Source organism: Cynoglossus semilaevis, chromosome 1 (assembly GCF_000523025.1).
Source record: "Cynoglossus semilaevis isolate Cse_v1.0 chromosome 1, Cse_v1.0, whole genome shotgun sequence".
In the NCBI taxonomy this organism is placed as follows: domain Eukaryota; kingdom Metazoa; phylum Chordata; class Actinopteri; order Pleuronectiformes; family Cynoglossidae; genus Cynoglossus; species Cynoglossus semilaevis.
The window spans coordinates 26,252,096-26,273,184 of NC_024307.1; the positions used below are offsets into that span (position 1 = coordinate 26,252,096).

Genomic DNA, 21,089 nt, shown 5'->3' on the forward strand with positions numbered 1-21,089 from the left:
CAAAAGATGCAAATATTATGAGCGACCAAAATACTAGCAAACTTTCCGTTTTAGTCACTTAAAACGAAAAAATCTAAAGGACTTACTTTATGTACATACGGATGGGAAATTGTAACTATAGTAGCAGTGAAAAGTGTCGCACTCCGGAAGTCTACGTGTCCCGTTCAAAACATCTCGGCTACACAAGTGAAACCAATCTTTAGTTCCACAACAAACCACACACTTCGGCTGAAACTACCACTAAGTTTAATTAAAATGGTGTATTTATTTCATGTCTAAATTATTTACTTAACCATTAAATCGGAGATTTTGAATAATTTGTATAAATTTAGGCATTTTCCTTCCATTCGAGTTGCTGATATAGTCGAGCCACTGTTGCAGTTGCACCAAATAAACATGGCGACTTCTCCCCCGTTAGCTAACGTGAAAAATCTTTCAAAGGAAATCTCTGCAATGGAAGCAGACGAGTCTTCAGTCTCAAAGGACGAAGGGGCAGACAAAGACAACATTACTTCTGGAACTGAACTGGAAACTGAGGACCAGTTTAAGAAACCGACTCTTTTCGCTGCACCTTCTCTGAGCAGCAAGCGCGTGAATGTCGTCTCATCTAAAATAACGACGTGCGAAGTAAGCGTGAAGGAAAATGACACAGCTGATGCTACGATTGACGGCGATAACCCTCCTGAATCTGCCCCGGAGAGTGAAACTGCCGGCAAACACACAGAAGATGAAAAGCGGAGCGAAAAAGACAAATGTGTGTCTACTCTGAAGGACAAACCAAACGTCAAACCAAAGGTGCTTCCTGTCAAAGGACCCCCAGCTGGGAAGTTTCCCCCTCTACCTTACGTGGAGCCGCCGTGGGGCGGCACAGCTCCGAGTGTACACTATGCTCTTGAAATCCTTAAAAACGGAACTATAGTTGACACAGTACCACTAACGTGTAGAAGTTTCTGCGTAGTCGGACGTTTACCAGTGTGTGACGTGTCTCTGGAGCACCCATCCATCTCTAGGTACCACGCTGTGATCCAGTACCGCGGGCAGGCTGGGGAGAGCGACTGTGTCGGGGAGGAGAGAGGCTTTTACATCCACGACCTGGGCAGCACACACGGTACTGTGGTGAACAAGAACAGGATCCCACCCAAGACCTACGTCAGAGTCCGGGTCGGCCATGTGTTAAAGTTTGGAGGAAGCACAAGACTGTTTATCCTGCAGGTATGCACGGCCATCACATCACTTTAAACAAAGAAAAATGAGAAAAGCATCAGTTAAGGTAGACTGATGAGTATATATTTGGACTGAAATTATTGCACATCTTTTACCAGATGTGTATATTTTAGAACAGATTGTGTTTTTATGAATAAATAAAAGCAACACTGTTGTAATTCATACAGAAAATAGTAATCATTCCTACCCATCAGAGCCTTGTCTTCAGTAACTAATTTTTTATCATGCATATGGGATAATAAAGCATTCTGGTGTCCAATGATTATATAAAATCAAAGAAAAAAGTCTTAATCTTCACTCTGCTTTCACAGGGTCCAGAGTCTGATGAGGAAGAGGAGTCAGCGCTAACTGTGACGGAGCTAAGAGAACAGGCACGCAAACAAAGAGCAGAGTTGGAGAAAAGGATGATGGGAGATGGTTCTGATGATGATGATGACGACGAGGAGAAGAAGGATAACGAAAACAGGAGCCAGAGCAAACTGTCCGAAGATTCGGGGTGTTCATGGGGAATGGGTACGTTTTGTTGTAACTGTGTATGCTGTGTGGTCATCTTAAATCATTTGGTCTGAAAATATCTGTGAGAGTTACTAACATCACTTCTCCCTGAACTCCACATTTGTGTCTCTGCAGCTGATGAGGTTTTTCCAGAGGAGGATGAGAATGAAGAAAATCCATTCTCTACAGAGTTCCAGGAGGACCAAGAGGCGGCATACTTGAAAGACCCCAAAAAGGCTTTGCAGGGCTTCTACGACAGAGAAGGTAAGAACACATCAAATATATATTTCATACATTAAAAACAAAACTTTCATACTCAACTGAAATTGTGCTGTTGTTTCAAAATATCTCAGGGGAGGAGCTGGAGTTTGAGTTTGAAGACAAGGGCCATGGCATCTGGCTGTGCAGGATAAAGTAAGAGGCTGTAACGACTAGGCCACATGTCTGAATATGTTGTTTTAATGCAGTGGCTCCCAACCGTCGTCTTGCTTGTGACCCCATTTTGACATCACAAATTTATGTTGAACAATTTCATCAGTAATCTTTTTTTTTTATCGCTTACTAGATGTTTAAGACACACCTCATTTGAATTCAAAGTGGCCCCAGGTGGGGTCAACCCTAAGGTTGAAAGACAGAGTTATAATGCATTTCTTTCCTTCCTCGTCAGATTACCTGTAGATGATGCCTTGGGTCGACAGCTGGTTGCTGAGGTGACCCACACAGGGAAGAAGAAAGAAGCGACAATCCAGTGCTGCCTGGAGGGGTGTCGGATGCTGGAGGCCAGAGGCCTTCTGCGCCAGGAAGCAGGTGAGAAGCCTAAAACTAAGAGAGATGTCACTGCCCCCTGCAGGCTGTTTAATTTATTGCATTGACCGTATGACTCTCCAACCATATCTCACACTCTCCCTTGGTGTCTTTTCTGTTCAGTGTCCCGTAAACGCAAAAAGAAGAATTGGGAAGATGAGGACTACTATGACAGCGACGACGACACCTTTCTAGATCGTACTGGTACAGTGGAGAGGAAGAGACAGGAGCGAATGAAAAAGGCAGGGAAGATCGAGGAGCGGCCTGAGACCTTCGAGTCCTTGGTAAAGACTTTCGTAAAATCGAAAGAATTTGCTTTTTGATATCATTGTCAGTCCAGGTGTATTTTAACATAGTTGTTCCAACAATATATAACTTTAAAAATCAAATAACCTTCCTGTGTTTTAATCAAAGGTGGGCAAACTGTCCGAGGTGGAGAGAGAGCTCGATCGCGCTCAGAAACAACTGAGTACCAGTAGAGGAGGTGAGTCCTGGTCACTTGTCTTCTTTGTATCACATTTAAATTCTACACCCATTACTCTTTTTTTTCTTTTTTTTTTTAACGGTGGTCAGATTCTTCTGGCCTGTCCACCGAGGACTCGCTGGAGGCCTTCATGACGGCAGTTAAGAGCAAAGCACCAATGGATGCAGTGGAGCGCAGGAAGCTTCACGTTCACGTGGCAGACCTGCGCAAAGAAGTTCAGCGACTGCAAAAGCTGGTGGAACTCACAAGACCTGCACAGATGCCGTCTCTGCTGCCAAGGTAGAAGATCATACTGTTGTCCGTTTGCCTGCTGGATGTTGTGGGTCAGATTTGTTCATTTGTATTTTTAGTTTCTAAATATTAAGGATTTTTATTGCCACACATGGGAAATCAGTGGCATCTTTCAGCCAAAATGGTTTTTCAGTCAGAGGCGAACACAAAGCTTCTATCTGTACAAAGATTTGAGGACCTCTAATATATGAGACATACATAATTATCCATGACTTAATGTGGGAATTTTGCCCATTGATCCAGCAGAGCATTTGTGATTGGTTGATTATTGTAGGGAGTGGGGCTGTGTATAAAAACTATTTTTCGTTGTTGAGTAGCCTCTGAGTAAAAACCTCACCAACTTTCTCCCATTAACGTACCATTATCATTCAACAGTTGTAGGTCTTCCCTTTGGTTCCAAACAGTGCCTTCAACCTTCACCTTTCTGCTTTTGAATTCAGAAAACTAATTTTAAAGCTAAAGATGTTGTATTTGAGGATATAAAGCTACCTGATCATCCACTGTCCACCTTTTCTGACGTGTGTTTGTGATGTAGTGGCAGTTCACAGTCAGAGAAGCCCAAGAAAAATTTACCGCTGTTCGGAGCCATGAAGGGAGGACGCAAATTCAAACTGAAGACTGGCACCATCGGGGTCAGTGTCCTTATTGGACTATAACGTCTGTCTAATGTCTGAACACTCCAGAGTCACAGTTTTCTGCCATGTTCTTTCCGCTTCTCAAGACATTGCCCCCAAAGCGGCCCAACCTGCCCGCAGAGCTTTTCAACACAAAGGATCTTCCACCTGAAGGAGAAGTTGAGGAAGAGGAGGAAGAAGAGTCGGCACAGACAAAGAAGGAGCAAAAGTGTTCCCCGGTTAAAGCCGACGATGAAGCGTCTCCTGAAATGGTGTGTGAAGAGGAAACGTCATCAGTGCAGAAAAGAGAAACACATTCCAACGAGATGAAAGGTAACGAGCACAAGAAAATTGTTTTTGTTTTTTTGCAACACATTAAGTGTAAGAAATGTGCGTTTTTGAGATGAAATATTGTTACTGAGGATGTTGAACTGTAAACATGCATATTTGACCTTTAATACATGTAGATACATGTCATACTTTTGTAAAAAAACACTAGTGTTGTATTTAGGTGAGCTATGTAAAGCTCAGCTAAAAAGGCAAGTTTTACATAAAAATGTCAGGTTAATGTCACAGGTAAATTTGATCTGATATCAAACATAGACAAAGACGTCAATTTTTGGGTTAACCGTAGGGATGGCTCGATCTGATACTCAGGATATTGGTCAAAATTTTCAGATCAACATCGAAAAAACAACTACAGCCCATTTGACCCTATACCTAAGCCCAACTGCTCGACTTAAATATGCAATTTGTGATTAGTGCTTTTTTCCTTGTCTTTTTTGTTGTTGGAAAATGTCTGGACTTTTTCTTCCAGAATCCAGTGCAGAGGTCGTCACAGAGCCAGCAGCTGAGCCCGGTCCCAGAAGGAAAAAGAAAGTGTATCGACCGAGCAAGGTCTGTTTTTACAGACACACACACACTCACATACACAAAATAAATAATATCTAGCCCTTCAATACACTGCATTCTCGACCTTGTGTAAACATGTGGTTTTTAATCTGTGGACTTGCCCTGCTTACAGAATGTAGTGACTGGAATTTGTGCAGATCTCCTCTGTAGAAAGTTCACATGAATCTAGTTGGCAAACTATCACGTTAGTTGCACGATTTTCTTCAAATTTGTATAGTTTACAGCATGGGTCTTATGGTCCCAGCTCGTGGGCCCCTTCTGGTCTGCAAACCCCCAAATCCAACCTGCAACTAGATGTCAATAATGATTTAATTTTGACCTTGAAAAAAAAGTTAAATATATTTTTAAATTGACAGGACTGTCAGGGGTTTAAAACCAACTTAACTGGTTTTCACATCCGTGAAAGAGCTTAAATTGTGGCTGACAATGTTTCAGACATAAAAAGTAACTAATTAAAATTCCTATTTAAAAAAAACTGTGAATGGAGCTTAACTGCCAAGGCCGCCCCGTGTGAATTACCTCATGTTGTGTCTCTACAGGCAGCAGTGCAGCTGTCTGCACAGTACCCAGATGATGACCCAGATTATTCTGTGTGGGTGCCTCCTTCAGGTAAACAGTCTGACCTGATTATCTTCACTGTCCCTGTCACTTTACAAACCCTTTCCTGAGTAGAAGTTTCATTGCTAAAATAAAGATTTTAAAAATAAAATAAATGGCTGCAATGCAGACATGACCTAAGTCAGTGGATAATTCCAAGAGTGGCGAGAGACAGTTCTCATACTTCTGGAACAACGCAGAAGGAAAGAAAGGAAAGGAAAAGTGAACTCCTTGTCAGTGTGACACAGCTCATCACTGCACACAACCAAATGTGACCTCTGTTTTTAACCCATCACCAAAGTGAACAGTGGCAGCTTTAAGAACCAGGGAGCAGTGAGTGGGGACAGAGCCATGACAGAGGACCTCAGTGAGGTCCATCTGGACCCAACCCCGCTTCCTTTACCACTAAACCACTTTCTGCCCCTTTAGAAAGAACTGACACTGATGGGTTTAGGTCTGAATGAATCAGAAGATCTGTTTAGGTTAGAAAATGTATTCAGATTTTCATAGTCAACACACCAGTGGTCAGGGGTGTATTCATGAAGGCATCCAGTGTAAATACAGAGCAGTATGTGAACTAGGGCATTGAAGAAGGTACCAGAGATGGCTCGATCGGATATTCAGGATCGAACCGATATTGGTCAAACTTTGAGGATTGGATATTAAAAAAACTACTGTAGCCCAAGTCCAAATGCTCAACTAAACTTGCATGCTGGAGAAGAAGAAAAGGCATTTGATTGGTATTGGCAGATCCTCTAAACTGAGTATCGGATATGAAAAAGTTGTATGGAGCCATCCTTACACATACTTTACATAATCAAAACTTATTGCTCTGTCTGTCTGTCCTTTCCGTCACTCACAGGTCAGACTGGAGACGGACGCACGCATCTGAACGACAAGTACGGCTACTGAGAGAAAACGGAGAGAGACATGTTTTATGTCCACACTATCATCACAGAATGGAGGATAAGCTAAAAATAGACAAGGTCTGCTGCATCGGAGACAAAAACCTTTTATTTCCTCGTGTTGGACGGTGATTTAACAAAAGGATCCTCGATGCAGGCGGTGATTGTCAGACTGTTGGAATTCTCCATTACAAAGAGTGGCACCTGTATTTTAATATTCATTTTTCTGCAGTACGTGTGTTCCACCTCACGTCTTTTTTTGGCCTCAGTCATTCTCTGGCAAAAGCCTTTTTTCTCCAAAGGAGTGTGTGCACAGAGGGAGGAAGAGTGAGAGCAGCTTTTCTGACCATCTGGACTGTTGGGTGGATTACTGGATAAAATGCAAGCTGATAATGATGAGTGTCTCTGTGTTAACAGCGACACACACACACACACACACTCATTGGCCTTCCTTCTCCAAGTTCTCTTTTTAACATGATAGTCTTTGTGAGTGAGTCAGCCAATGGTGTGTTTGCCACCAGTAGGATAAACTGTTCTCTGTAAATTCTAGTGTTTTATCTGCGTCACTGCCGTACACCTGACCGTAGCTCTTCATGTTGTCTGAAAGATAACAGTGTATTTTCTTATATAAATGTTAAATAAAAATTTTCAAAAACATGTGACTAACTTATTTATAGAACGTAGTCTTAGTCCTGGTTGTTTGAGGTCATCCGTGCCCTTCTCAGGTCATTGCCAATAATAATCTGGGCATCGTCAACTCTGCCCCCTCCAGCTCAGCCTTCTGTCTGTTGGATAGCGTCACTGTGTTCAAACTGTACATCAAAGCAGGTCTCACCATCATCCCATTGACTTTACCTTTCAATTTACAACCTTCACTACTTTCTCCTTACAGCTGCAGCCTTCTACCTACAACATGCTCTTCCACAGGTTTATTCTGTTTTGTTTCTAGCAGCCTCCGTTCGTCTCCAACAAACCTCAAGGTCCACAGAGACTCCTGACTAAACCAAGTGGCAGTTTAGTGCTATCTGTTGGAATAGAGCCAGTTGAAACCAGTCTTCAAATACAAAAGTACTTTCTCCACAACAACACATTTAACTCTTAACATCACCTTACATGCTTTGAACAGATAATCAATTTCTACCATGTTATATGGTGTGATGGATGAAGTTACTTTACAATTAGACGTCTGATGTGAGAAGTCTCTTTTTCGTTATGTTTCTCTTCAAGTATTGACCCTGGACTTTTGGTCTGTTTGAGAGCATAACATCGACACCCTTCTTCCAGACGCCTTCTTCAGATATTGGCAAAGCTGTTCTTAAGACTATCTCACCCTGTTGACTCACTCCGCATTTATACATGACATTCAATCATTCAATCTCAGTCTCAGGAAAAGTGTTAAACAACCTGTGTTAACAAAGAGTGACACAGGAACAATTCCCTCAAAATGAGACCACATGGCATTTATTGTTGTATTTGGTACTAAAGTTGACAGAAATGTGCTGCAATTTTACATTCACTCTGTTTGTATTATACAACTGTTGTAGTGAACTTAGGTGTGACGACATTTTTAAGAAACTCTCAGAAACTTTAAGCTGTTGTACTGACCCGTAAACAGTATCGTTACCACGTTACCAAAACAGATTTCTGACCCATTTGTGACCAATGTCAATAGGTTTTTTTTTGTTTCAATAATAATATATGACTGAAGACTCACTAAGTACATAAAGTTACTGAGGAACCTTTAACATAGTAATCATGTCAGATAAGAAACTTTGAAAGATTTGATTTTCTTCCCTGCAATAGTTTTCTGCAGACTGATAACAACTGAATCCCAACAGCTGTTCTGCTATCACAGGCTCCACCACTACTTCTGAAGAGCCTGTGGAACTGTTGTGTTCCTTTAGATTCCACACACACAGGAAAATGATAAAAGTGATGGTGTTTACCGTGTGGCATTTCCTGAGTGGGCAATAGTTTAGCCACCAAATCTAAGTCCCATACTGTAAGTCATTCTTTGTCTAACTGCAAAAACTGCAAAAATCGGAAAATAAGCAAACAGCTGAGAACAAACGGAAATGAAGTAAGTATAATGTAGTATTCAGCTAATTTCCTCAGGAGCTATGAGGTGGATCCTCACAGGGGATCAGGGAGCTGCAGGGGGCTGCTGTGCTCAGGGAGCGGAAGGCATAGAAAGAGGGGTCATAAGAGTATCTGGGTGGAGGACGGCTGCCAGTCAAATTCTGGGGACACAGAGAGAGAATGGTTTGTTAGACAAGAATGTCGGTATTAACATAGTAGCAGTGCATATTTTACATTAGAAAGATTTCACAGTGCACCACCAAACAAAAATGTCACAAAAGTATGTACTGGAATACAATGATCTTCTAGTTTCAACGTACTCTTAGTTGACTAACTGTTGTAGTATGGGCCTGTTTAGTTGAACACAATGCTGTTACACTCATAGGAATTAAGAAAAGACACACACAAAGATCTCCTCTAATTTATTCATAATTTGATTCAGTAGTAAATAGTGAGTGTAATAGTAAGATCACAACCAGTCAACTATGTCTCCTCTGTGCATTCCAACTACAATCGGGGCGCTGAAGCAGGAAAGAGCTAACGTGTAACAGGCACTGATCGGAAAAAAAGCATTTATTTAATTAAAAGTGAAAAAAAAGATCTTTGTGCAAATATCCCATGTTACAACGTGGACACCTGTGGTTTATAGAAGGCCTAGATACAGTATGTACAAATTCCTTTTTTTTTTTTAAATCAAGTGTGTGCAGCTTATATTCAGGTGCGCTCAATAGTGCGGAAATTACGGTAAATGTTTTCCCTCGCAGACATGTCTTCCTCTAAGCCGAACTCCAATCCATGTAGTTCTACAGGCGCTCTGTCTAAAATTAGCCTTTGTCATTTTCCTCACTGGAGAAATCCACAGGAAATGACTGTGTTGGATTTGGCAGTTAGACAGTACTTTCTCCAGTGCTTGCCAAAAGGGTTTGATGGGGGGTGAAGTTTGTGAGAATAAGAGGACTGGTAAAGATAATAGTGCAAATCCAATATCAATTGTCAGTAAAAATTGTGATACATGGAAACAGCCTCAACAACGGTGCATGTAAGGCTACAGGTGTTACCATGACTCTAATCATCATTAGGGATTCAGCACACACATCTGAGCTGCAGACACACAATAACACTTCTCAGTGCTGCTGGTTCATCTACAGCAGCGGTGCCCAATAAGAAGATCAGGATCTCAAAGGGAGTGCTGCTAGATCCTGAGCAATTACATTTAAAGAAACAAAACATTTAAAATTATAGATTTAATTCTATTTTAAGATGCTAATCACTAGGGCTAAAGTAAGGACCATAGAAGTGTTAAGTCAGACGGTATTTTGCCATACAACTACAGCCATTTAATGAAAGTAGTAAATATATATTTATAGTTCAATGTAGGTAGATCGCTTCACCCCGGTCATTTAAAAAGTAGTTCCTAAGCCGAACAAGTGTGGACACCCCTGATCTACTGTATCTATTTGACTTAACCAGGGAAAAAGTAGAGATTAAATGTTTTTCACATGGTAGCACAGCAGGTTCAACATGATGAGGGTTCAGAAGGGATGAGTGGAGCAAAAGTCACATTAGAGTACACCCCAGTTAGTCCACCCCCAGGTGGACAGTGAAGTAGAAACAAGGGATGGCTCGATACAACTTTTTCATGTCTAATACCAATACTGCAACTTGCAGTATACTCCCAATACCGATATCAATGTCATACCTTCTTTTCTCCACCAGCACGCCATGGACTGCCATTACTGAGGCACTATTGTCCCTGCTTACAGCATGTTGCGTAGAGTTAAGTTGAGAGTTTGGGCATAGGCATCAGATCAGATGGGTTACCGTTGTTTTCTATGATGTCCGATCCTGAAATGTTGACCAATAGCAGACTGGGACTGATCTTGAGCATCAGATCGAGCTATACCTAATTAAAACATGGTAAGAATGAATCATGATTTATCAACTCTGACTTTGGGTTTGCTGAGCTCAAATACTTATGGTCAAGGGCTGTTGCACAGTCACAGAGTAGAGGTATGGCCCCACACTTATGTAGATGACACATCTATAAGCGAGCAGTTAAGCATCAAGTTTAAGATGGCTGAATTTGGGGTTGGATTTTTGATTCACTGGAGGATATAACAATAACTGAGTAGGAGATTGTTTATATTTTGACTGTGTCTCAGAGTGAATGGTGGAATTTCTTGGCCTGATTGAACTGAGTGTTGACCCGACCACACAGAACGTCACACAGAGATTTATGAAGCTTCCTCAGGACATGGATAGATTTAGATAACGAAAGACAAAGTTGGTTGCCATTTGCAAAGATAAGTGTGTACCATGGAACAGTGCCATAACTGTAGCAGCTGTTTGTGATGGGAGACTCCCTTCTTCACATTCTGTGCACAGTGACAAAATGGAGAACTGTGCAAAGTCAGGTGGTCGTCAAGTTCCTTACTGTGAGATCTTAAACCTCACATTCATCGTTCCAGGAAGACCACGGAGATGTTCAACCCAAAACCAGCAGTTCATCTAGCTTTATTATCTATTATGCAGGATATATATACTCACTTGAGTTGCTCACTTAAGAGTTATGCACACCCCTAGTTATTGTGGATAGCTTCTCATTAATCGCACATACAGATACATCAGTTAATCTGACCAGGCTGTGTGGATGTGTACATTGCTGCTGCTTATCAGTTAATCTGACCAGGCAGAGTAGCACCTCTGTTGTATCAACATACATAATCTCCTTGCAAAATGGATGTGTACATTGCTGCTGCTTAGCATGAAGTTGTTGCAATGTTACCTGGCAAGATACGATTGCAAATAACTGCTTTGTTTTGGAGGTTACAGAATACTCCATAAGAACTGTGTGTGGTTTATTTATTACTGAGAAAAAAACAACACCTGGATCAACACCATAACAAAATCTAAGCATAATGAGCAATATCCATGTCTGCCAGTGAGCTAACAACAGACAGCAGACAGCCAAGCTAAAATTGGAAAAATGACTTAATCCCAGTAAAAAGAAGAACACCACCAGGAAACCACACAACCTTTTCCATCTACTCCTCCACTTCTCCCCTAATTCCACTCAGTTTATCTAATAAACAGTCTAAAAATATCAATTACCTCTGACTTTACGTCCAGTTTTTCCAGCTTTTTGTACGTGACTATGTGGGAGATTGCAGCAATCTATATAGTGCTGTTGCTGCTGAGAGTGTAAACAGAGTGTGATGAGTCTTCATTGACAGTAGCCCACACAACGTGATAATAACGTCACATCTCTCACCACACTAAGCATCCTTCTGGAGTGCCCTGCTTTGTGCCAAGATGCCCAGGCCTGTTCCAGTTAGCCTGCCAACATGCTTTCATCATCCATTACAAACAAGATCAAAAGTAAAAAAAAAAATCTCTGTTTACAAAAGCTAGTGCAACAACATTTATGTGTGCTTATATATGCACTTTCCAGACCACACACAGGGAAACTTAGTAACTGAGTTACAGCATTATAAAGTAACTAGTTCCCAGGACAGTGTTGTACCATTTTTTAAAATAAATTCAACTGTTTGTTTTATTTATTATAATAAAACTGAATATTAAATATGTTTATAATTAATTGTAAAATAATAACTGAAACAGACTGTGAATTGAATAATTTATTAAAAGAAAAGACTGATTACTACACCACAAGTTACTTTAAGATCATTTCAGACATGAAAACTATCAAATGGCATGTTGTAGTAGATAGTATCACAAGGATATCTCGATATATAGTTTTTTCAACGACACAAGTACAAGTATTTTTATTTGTGTACTAAACAATGTGGAGTATTGACACCAAAACCTTTTATGGTAGGATTTCAACCCAACTCTGCTGCTTGTTGTTGTTACCATTTACTATGCCCCACTTTCTTACCCCACCCTCTTCCCCCTGCTATCACCAACACAGGAACTTCTAGCTGAGTGCCTGGTCTGATAAAAACATTGTGACTTTGCCTAATTATAGAAAAGCCTTGAATCTTATTGACTGTACCACTAGCTGTGTTTACTGATGGAAAGAGAAATGACTTGTTACATTTTATATTAATTTTTCTTACTGCCCTCATTCACATCACCGTGAATCACAGAGTTTTTATGTCTTCCCTTAAGCCACAGTGAGTTAGCCGATTTACTCTTCAAAAAAAAAAAAAAAACATTCTGACTGAGATTAGAATTTTAGATATGAGTAGTTGAACTGAAAACATGAGACATTGCTGACAGATGCTGTCCCAGCATGCACCTGGATGGACAATAAGCAAATGGCGAGACAGGCTTTAGTGTTCACTGAAGCTCAACATTGGCCATCTGATCTGAACTACCAGTTACAAATAAAGCTTTTGACCAAGTCCCTACAACAGACATGGGTGACAACAGGCTAAGAACCTTGCATGTGACTAAAATCATTATGTTTAATATGAAGTAATAGAAATGCAGTTTTTCATACATATATTCATATAAATAAGTTTTAACCTACAATTTGCAAATAAAAAGTACCAAGTAAACAGAAAAAAAGTCACGAGGACTTTTGAGTGTTCATTAAAAGAGAGTCAAGCGTCATTTTATTACTATGAAAGGAAAAATCCAATCTGGTTCAATGGCTACAGGAAACAAACTTACCCGAATCTTAATGGAGCGTGTTTTGCCTCCGCAGTTCTTTTTCAGCAGCATTTTCTGTAGAGAGAAAAAAAAAAAAAAAATCACGACAATATTTAAGTTTTTCACAAACAATTAGCAGCAGAAGTGGACAATGACAGTCAATTAGACAATGAACTGGGGGGTGCACACTGATCCTTAGCAGACACTAAGTGAAGCTTATGTAATAGCCACTTCCCTCCATGTCACACAGACACAGTGGGGTGGACAGAGCAGACATGAAATCAATCATGAAATTGCCTGGAGTTGGAGAGGGAGAACAGGGAAGAAAGGGAACACAACAGTCCAACTGCTGTGGGGAGGGAGAGAGCTGGTGTACACTTGGCCTCTTGTTCACCTCCTGCCAGAGCTGATCTCTTTTTAATCTTAGCAGGGCTTCTGTCTGGTAGGACAGAAGCTGCTTAAGTCTGAAAGATGGAAACTGGTATTTTGTGTGACTATTAAAATAGGCAGAAATATTTAAAAACAAAAAATGAATTACTTGAGTAAGATGACTGCAAATCCCTCAAATATCTGATACACTGCATCGATCATTTGTTGATTTATGTTCAACAAGGAAACCTTTAGAGGTTTAGTTACTCAATCCATGTATGAGGATGTCTGACTTTACCTACAGACTATTTACCTGTACCTTGGTACCATCTCCCATATTTTATTAAGAAAGTTTTATTCCATCATTCCAATGTATGGCGTTAAAACAAACTTTGCATGGAACTAGATAGCAAGCGGCAAATGAACACGTTGTCACGTGACACTATATATGGAAGACAGTTTTGTTTACATTCGGTTGTACACCGTATGTTGAATTGTGCTACATTTACTTTCTTTTGTTTGTAGAAAGTAAATGTAGCACCCCCCCTTCATTCTGGCTCCCAGGTGTAAGTCAGACTCTTCTGATGTTTATATGTTCTAGATTATGACGTTATCACTGTGTTAGCGTAAGTCATAGGTACATAGGTAAAGTATTCCCCCTATATACTATTGGTATAATCCTAATGAAGTTTACCACACAAGGCCATTTCTGAAATCTACAACGGCATGCCTGTAATTAAATTATTATTTCTCAGCAATAATACCAATCTGTGTTACTAGTATTAAAACAAAGGTTCCATGTCAATGTTTCACAATAAATGAGGATGAATCAAAAAACTATGCAGAATTTTCCAACAACCTTACAGACAAAAACCATGATAGAAAAACCTGCCAACACTGCTCCTGCACCTCTCTCTCATCTCCCCTTTTCAGCCAATTCTGTTCCCTGAATCTTTACTCTAAAAACACAGATACCCTGCAAACACAGGCATTTTAAGCCGTGGTGACAACCTAAAATTCCCCTGCGTTTTAATAATTAGCTGAAGGAACTGCACCAGGGCTTGTTAGAGGCCTTTTCTCTTGTTAGTTTAATCCTTTTCTTCCCTGACATCTGCTGTCCATGCCTGAATCGCCTCAATGGCAACTGTCTAAAGATAGGAGTGAAACACTGTTGAATCTGCACTATCATGAGTGAGTACCCTCCAATCCCTCCTTGATTCATTGTGACTTGATTGAGATCGAATCAAGGCCGGACCAGTCCAACTGCTAACATGACAACCTCCATTCAAAAATGTGTACATACCATTATATAAATGGTGGTCTTGTAATTTCATGATTATATTCAACCTTTAAAAAACATCACAGTTTATTTAAACTAATCTAATAACTAACCTGTTCCATTTTTTTGTCTTTTCAAAAGATCTAACAAAGCATTCATCGATAACTTAAGATAACTAACCTGCTGCATTTTTTCTAGGTCCAAACTGGGTCTTCCTGGATCCCCACCCTGATTGTGCCGATACCTTCTGTAAGGAGCCGTCTGGTCAAAGTGGGTCAAAATGATAGGCTGTGCCACTGGCTGAACCACCTGCAGCTGAAAGCGCAGAGGTGGTTGCTTGAAGCTACATGGTGGACTGGAGCTAACAAGCACTGAACTTTGTGATGCAGCCAAGCAAGTGCCTGGTTCCACCAGCTGTCTAGCAGAGTGAGTCGGTGACCTGCAGGCACAAAGATCCCGCACCTCTTCATCACTGGATGCGCTGCTGAGGTGATCGCCAGTGTGCTGGGAGCGGGTGGACATCCACTTCCTGTTGTCACCATAAGTGATTCTTTCAAGTTCTTCCTCTGAGGAGTGACAATCCAGATTTCCACCTAAAAGAAGGCGAAGGCGCCGTAACCGTGTTGGAGAAAGGGGGCCTTGATTGTGCTGATGACTGGTTGCCAAGGGGGTAAGAGCACCATTTCTACGTCTCTCTAGAAAAGTTGATGAAAACAAAGTAGAAGCAGTCAAGAGCTAAAGGTGAAAGTCAAAAATCAATTTATGAACTTTATAAACTTTATAAAGATTTCTTTAAATGTGCCTTTATGATGTGAATACATAATGGATACAAGTGTCAAAAGTCATCCAAGTGCACTTACCTTTGTCAATCTGTACAAGTTCCTGGTTTTCCCCCTCTGAATCATCACTCTCGAGTCCTTCTTTACTGCCATGGTATGAAATCTGAAATAAAAAGGGTGAATTACTGTAAAACTCTGGTGCCAAAGTCAAAAAGTCACACATACTGTAAAGCTCCTCTTTTACACTTTTCAATTTAAAAAATGATTCGTGAACATTTAGAAAGACTGGTATATTTTGTTAACAAGGCAAAATCTCAGAAAAATGTAGTTAAAGGGGACACGTTTTGCGTCTCGTTTCAAGACAGATTAAAGGGTAACAACAAACAAACACCCAGATCATGCTAATTTCCAAACATACGTTTCACCCAAGGTTAAAAAGGTCTCCACTGCCATCGTTATGCCATTGTAAAGAGATGAGTAGACATTTAGTCGGTTTTTTTGTAGGTAATAGGGCCTACGCAAATATATTAACACGATATTTAGTCAATGTTTCTCACAGAACACAAAACAAACCTAGGTGACTGTGGCAGGGGAAGGGGAGGGCCAATGACTAAGTTGTTCATTCATGTCATGTTTACTCATTGGTAACTTAGCCTTGGTTTACAGTCTACAGAGAGACAGTACATCTGCTTGATGGTCTGACTGACACACATTGGAAATGATAAAATGTTGTTTCTTGTCATTACCTTCATTTTTTTTTATTGTCAAATGAGATTGTGGCTGGCTGGATTTAATCGGAGACACTGTTACTAACTAAAGGAATATTTTAGGATTGGAATTAAGTTGTCAAAATTACACGTATGTCAAAGTGAGGATGTTCATTAATAGTTTAACTACTAGGTCTCCCACTAGGACTTTTAGGATCATCCCAGTCCCTGTTTCATCCACACTGCAGAAATCCTGCACCAGTGTATGTCTCCTCCCACAGATGAACTTAAATTAGCTTCTCTGACAGACAGTACATCAAGTTCACACAACATACATATTAATGACATCTACAGGAATGCTGATCTCAAATGTCACCAATTAAAAGGAACCATTCACGCAACAATACAGTTCTATTACAGCCCCATATGTCTCTAGGGCCTAAAACTGGTTGTGTGTAAACACACAGACAGACAAAGAGTTGTTTAGTGTTTGTGTGTCAACAACAGTTCAATGGAATCCTTCTCAGTTCTAATCTGCTAAGCTGGATCACCGTCATTGCCAAAGCCTGCACACACACACAAAACTAGTTCATAGACGAGCTGTGTGAGCAGCGCGGTCCGACCACACTGCCACAGACACACTTCATTCCATCCTTTCATTATATCATCGGTGGGTGGGGTCTCTTTGCATGTATTGATGCTAGCCTTCTTGTGATTCTTAGAAAACTTGGCATTAACAGGAAAGCAAATAGAAATCTTGACAAATGGTTTGACATATTTTTAAATAAACTGTTCCAACGATAAACCTCAATAATATACAAAATGTACAAAGTACCTTTAAAGTCTGTTTCTGTAATTGCATTTTGTGATAGCACTGAAAATAAAATGCCACATGACAGACCGGAAAGTGTCCTACCAATCTCGTGCCCTCTTGTCTCACGATTTACTTGACGAACAACAAAAAATAAGAGATCAAATATTAATGATAAAAGGTCAAAACTATATTAACTCAGCCAGAAATATATTATTCAGAGCTTGCATTTTCATAAGTGCATGACCCAAATTGTTAATAATTAACATTTAGAAATGATCTTTGTATGTTCAGATTATTTCTATTTGTACTATATTTATGTTGTAGTACTTTTACATTGAATTACTATACATTGTACTTTTTTAATCTGATCATTTTCCTAGAAATGTGCTACATTTATTTGACTGTTTTAAGTCTTTCATATACGTACATGGCAGGGTCAAACTGAAGAAATTACAAAAAAGTAATTGCATTAAAAGAGTGTTAACTGAGAGTTAAGTATTTTTTGCTTTGGTTTTATTAAGAATTTTCTATTTTAATATATGTTAATGAAGAGACATTGTTACAATTGTCTGTTAAAAATGTTTTAAACTAACTTGGAGAAAGGACATGCCACAAAAAGACCTTTGTTCTACTGTCACTTTGCCAAAATGCATTGATGTAATTTAAGAAAGAAAGTTAATTTTAAAACTTTGGAAAAGATTATCATTTAGTCATTCATCATCTAACTCTTAATCTTTGAAAAGGCCATGAGAGGCGCTACTGCATGTCCAACCCCAGCAGTTATCAGGTCAGGGCAGGGTAAACTTTGGACAATTCCCTAGTCCAGTATATAACATAAAGGTGTAGAACAATTCAGACTCATACTCAAAACTATGATAAATTTAGAGCACCCAAATAACCTACTCATAAATGTTTTGGACTGAGAATCCCTGGAGAAACCCCAGGGTGATCATGAGAAACCCACGTGATCATCTTCATTTAAGGCAATCCCACGATCTAATTTGTTCATTGCTGTCTGCTCTAATCAATAAATTAAAATGTTATAAATAGTATATTTAGAAATACACCTCTCAGCCCACCAGTGATCTAAATCTGCTGGTTTTCAGTATTCTCAGGCCTGACTGGTGACTGGCCTGGTCAGCTAACGTATGGCCTGTGTTGCAGCCATGTCTACGCTTACGTTCCATGTTGGAGAAGAGGAGTTAAAGCTCATACTCATGAGTTCAAGCTATTATGTAAGTACTTCACAGTGAGCCAAAAATGTCCAAGCTTGCTATTCGTAATATGGATAACAGTAAAATTAACCACACAGTCATTCTGAGTGACAAACCTAATCCAACCCAGAATTGCAATCAGTGCATCTGAATATATTGTTTCCTTGTGGTTCTGTGCCTGTCCTGGTGGTTGTGGAGTTCTGCTCTCAGCAATACTAGAAAACTATACTAGCCATCAATGTTTAGCTTTTATCCACAGGCATTCCACAAATTATTTCGCCCTAATCTTTAAGTCTTGATTTGCTTCCCTCAACTCATCAGAAAAATGACTACTACATAAATGAAAAGCAGTTGATTTTTCCATAGGTCTGAGATACATATATATCGTATATGTGAAATTGGTAAATGTCAAGAAATACAGACATTACTAACATAAGGAACATAAGTAACGATATTGGTTACAAAATGTATATATTTTTCTGGTATTGTTGTTGTTTGGACTTGTGTTTTTAGTTTTATACTTTCCCTTTAATATACATAGTTATTTTCTGAGGGGGTGCGCAGGCCTGTAGACAGGTGCAGAGGGGTGGTGGGGTGGGTGATTGGATGGTTCAGGTTGGGGTGTCATTTCTCCTTACTTAAAGCTTATGAATATTCTGATGCTGTAAACCTCGTTTACTATTGTTTTGTGGTATATTTTCCTTTATGCATTAATAAAAGAAAAAAAACATTATACAGATGTTTACTATTGTTTTGTGGTATCTCATTTTCCTTTATGCAATAATAAAAGAAAAAAAACATTATACAGATTATGAAAAACTACAAATTAATTCTAGTCTTTTTTAACTCACTGAACAAATGCACAAATGCTCATTACATTTTAAATAAAGGACAGGTTGTAGTCGACAAAGTATTGACCCAGCACTCTCTCTGGCCCCGTGCGTGCGCGCGCGTGTGCGTGTTGAAGTAAAAAGGGGAGTGTGTTGAAGGTATTACTAGCCCGGAGGTTGCAACCTGTGCGTGTTTAAAGGAGCGCTCACAACCGACCACAAAACCAGGTCATGCTAAAACAATGAGTAAAGTGTGTTTTGGTTGAATTATAGAGTAGCGTGACCGTCGGTGACGACAGTGTGAAGCAGTGACACTTACCTTCAACTGGAAAGGATGGATTTCATTGAGGGAATGTCTTCTTAGCTTCTTCGTCAGAGTCTTTAGCATGTTGAGGTTGTGAGGGGGGAAGAAAAATCAACTTATGGCTTATTATTCCACTTGTCCCGTTTACTTCTGTGTGTCTACGTCTGAACTTGTTTGGCTAACCTAAGCCACAAAAACACATGAGAAAAGTACCACACGGGGGTCGCCGTTACCGTTTTACCCAACCGTTACAGAAGAATATAACAGTGTGGTCCAAACTCTGCAACTTAAAAGTTAGCTTTCGTCGCAATACGACACGGCGACATGGATGGAACTGCGTCAGTGTGGCATGTTTTCACGGGCTGCCTGAAGCAAGCTTGTTATTTTCCACTTCGTTTGAGTCTACGTTGTAGTTGAGTCTTCGCGGTTGTCATTGTTTTTATTCCTGTGAAGGAAGTCACCGCTCACATCGCCTCACTACCTCCACGACTTCATTTAAGAGCGTTCGGGCAAGAAAAAGAAAGAAATATGCAAAAGCATCATGATAGTAATACGCGCACACACACACGCTCTCACACACACGCACACACAAACACACACACGCTCTCACACACACGCACTCACACTTACACACAGTCAGATGTACAACAGACACGCAGACAAACACAGTCCTCCTACGGCCTGATCGTACTCTGCTCCTATTGGCTAAAAGTCCAAGCCACTCACTCGGGAGGAGAAAGAGAGAGAGAGGGACTTTAAAGCAACACCTCGTATTTAACAACTCCTTCCCTATCATACTGTTTGTAGTAAAAGTAGTAGTAGTAGCAGAAACCTGTTTAGCTGAAACCAATGTACATATTGTTAACATTATGTAGCATTTATAAAACTGAAATAAAAAAAAAAGTGCTCACTATTACTCATTGGTGGATTAATAACAGCCACAACATACATTCTACAATAAAAGTCCCTGGTAAACAACAGCATTAAAGAAGAAAGATATTGATTACTATAGAAGTGATGTTAAAGGATTAAAGGATAAGTCAAACAACCAAGATTACCAAGAACAAACTAAACTTTTAAAAACAAATAGGCCATCAGCTAGGTATCTATTTATCTTGAGGAGGGACCAGGAGTTTGTTCCAGCTATTTGCCTGGGTATAGGGTGCAATGATGATATGATAATAATATGCATACATACATAAACGTCAATGTCAGCCGTATCCTGGGGGCCCTTCCAGTTCAGAGCCCTAGGCATCGAAATTGTAGAAATGATGTTTCAGTTAAATAAACTGCCAGTGAACTCTAAATTAAAGGTACAAATGTTCCTAAAAGATTAGGTCACTATAGGAAATAAAGGATAGGAGAAAGGTTGGCAGGGCAGCCAAGAGGAAGCACCACAACGGCACTGAACTAACTACTGAACATCAGCCTTGACACAGCAGCTAAAACAAGGCATCCTCACAGTTCAAATTAAGCTAACCTTATCTTCAGGAGGTGAGAAACAACATGTCAGTTCAGCCCTGGTTCAACATCTGGTCCCACACACACACATAGATATGAAAGTACACACTGGAGAAATTCTACTGCTACTCTTTGTAAAATATATTTGGTGTATAACATTTTAGTTTTACATATTTTAGGCTGAACAGGGGCTATTATTGTGTACTTAACACTGACCGACAACTAGCCATTTTAGACGCAAGATTTTTTTATAAAGATTGACAGGATAGAACTAAAGATCAGCACGGCAGCTGGAAAAAAGGTCATGGCA

At 40.0% G+C, this 21,089-nt stretch overlaps 3 protein-coding genes across 6 annotated transcripts in view; 1 reads left to right on the forward strand and 2 right to left on the reverse strand.

Moving 5' to 3' along the window:
* supt7l (SPT7 like, STAGA complex subunit gamma) overlaps positions 1–1,102 on the reverse strand; it is a 4,390-nt gene extending 3,288 nt beyond the window's left edge. The window contains exon 1 of one of the 2 annotated variants that reach the window (XM_008322347.3): positions 971–1,102. In XM_008322347.3, coding sequence (XP_008320569.1) covers positions 971–1,000 — 30 coding nt within the window. In that variant the 5' untranslated portion in view covers positions 1,001–1,102. Of the gene's footprint in view, positions 1–86; positions 192–970 lie in introns of those variants that run through there. The other variant, XM_008322354.3, reaches the window with a different exon arrangement.
* slc4a1ap (solute carrier family 4 member 1 adaptor protein) lies at positions 253–6,423 on the forward strand. The gene is made up of 13 exons (XM_008322335.3): positions 253–1,212; positions 1,536–1,737; positions 1,855–1,983; positions 2,073–2,133; positions 2,387–2,526; positions 2,647–2,807; positions 2,938–3,007; positions 3,097–3,286; positions 3,834–3,930; positions 4,020–4,245; positions 4,730–4,809; positions 5,364–5,433; positions 6,284–6,423. The coding sequence occupies exons 1-13, from the start codon at positions 397–399 to the stop codon at positions 6,331–6,333; spliced, it is 2,292 nt and encodes a 763-aa protein (XP_008320557.1). The 5' UTR covers positions 253–396; the 3' UTR covers positions 6,334–6,423.
* A 210-nt stretch (positions 6,424–6,633) lies between these two features.
* On the reverse strand, positions 6,634–19,927 carry LOC103387629 (uncharacterized). Of its 3 annotated transcripts, XM_008322382.3 has the most exons (6): positions 19,334–19,924; positions 15,531–15,612; positions 15,133–15,365; positions 14,851–14,985; positions 13,044–13,097; positions 6,634–8,566 (listed from the first exon to the last, which is right to left on the reverse strand). In XM_008322382.3, the coding sequence occupies exons 1-6, from the start codon at positions 19,400–19,402 to the stop codon at positions 8,438–8,440; spliced, it is 702 nt and encodes a 233-aa protein (XP_008320604.1). In that variant the 5' UTR covers positions 19,403–19,924; the 3' UTR covers positions 6,634–8,437. The 3 variants fall into 3 exon arrangements, with proteins under 3 accessions (XP_008320604.1, XP_008320589.1, XP_024909951.1); XM_008322367.3 differs by having other exon boundaries at positions 14,851–15,365; positions 19,334–19,923; XM_025054183.1 differs by lacking the exon at positions 6,634–8,566 and adding an exon at positions 12,029–12,666 and having other exon boundaries at positions 14,851–15,365; positions 19,334–19,927.
* Between the last annotated feature and the right edge of the window lie 1,162 nt (positions 19,928–21,089).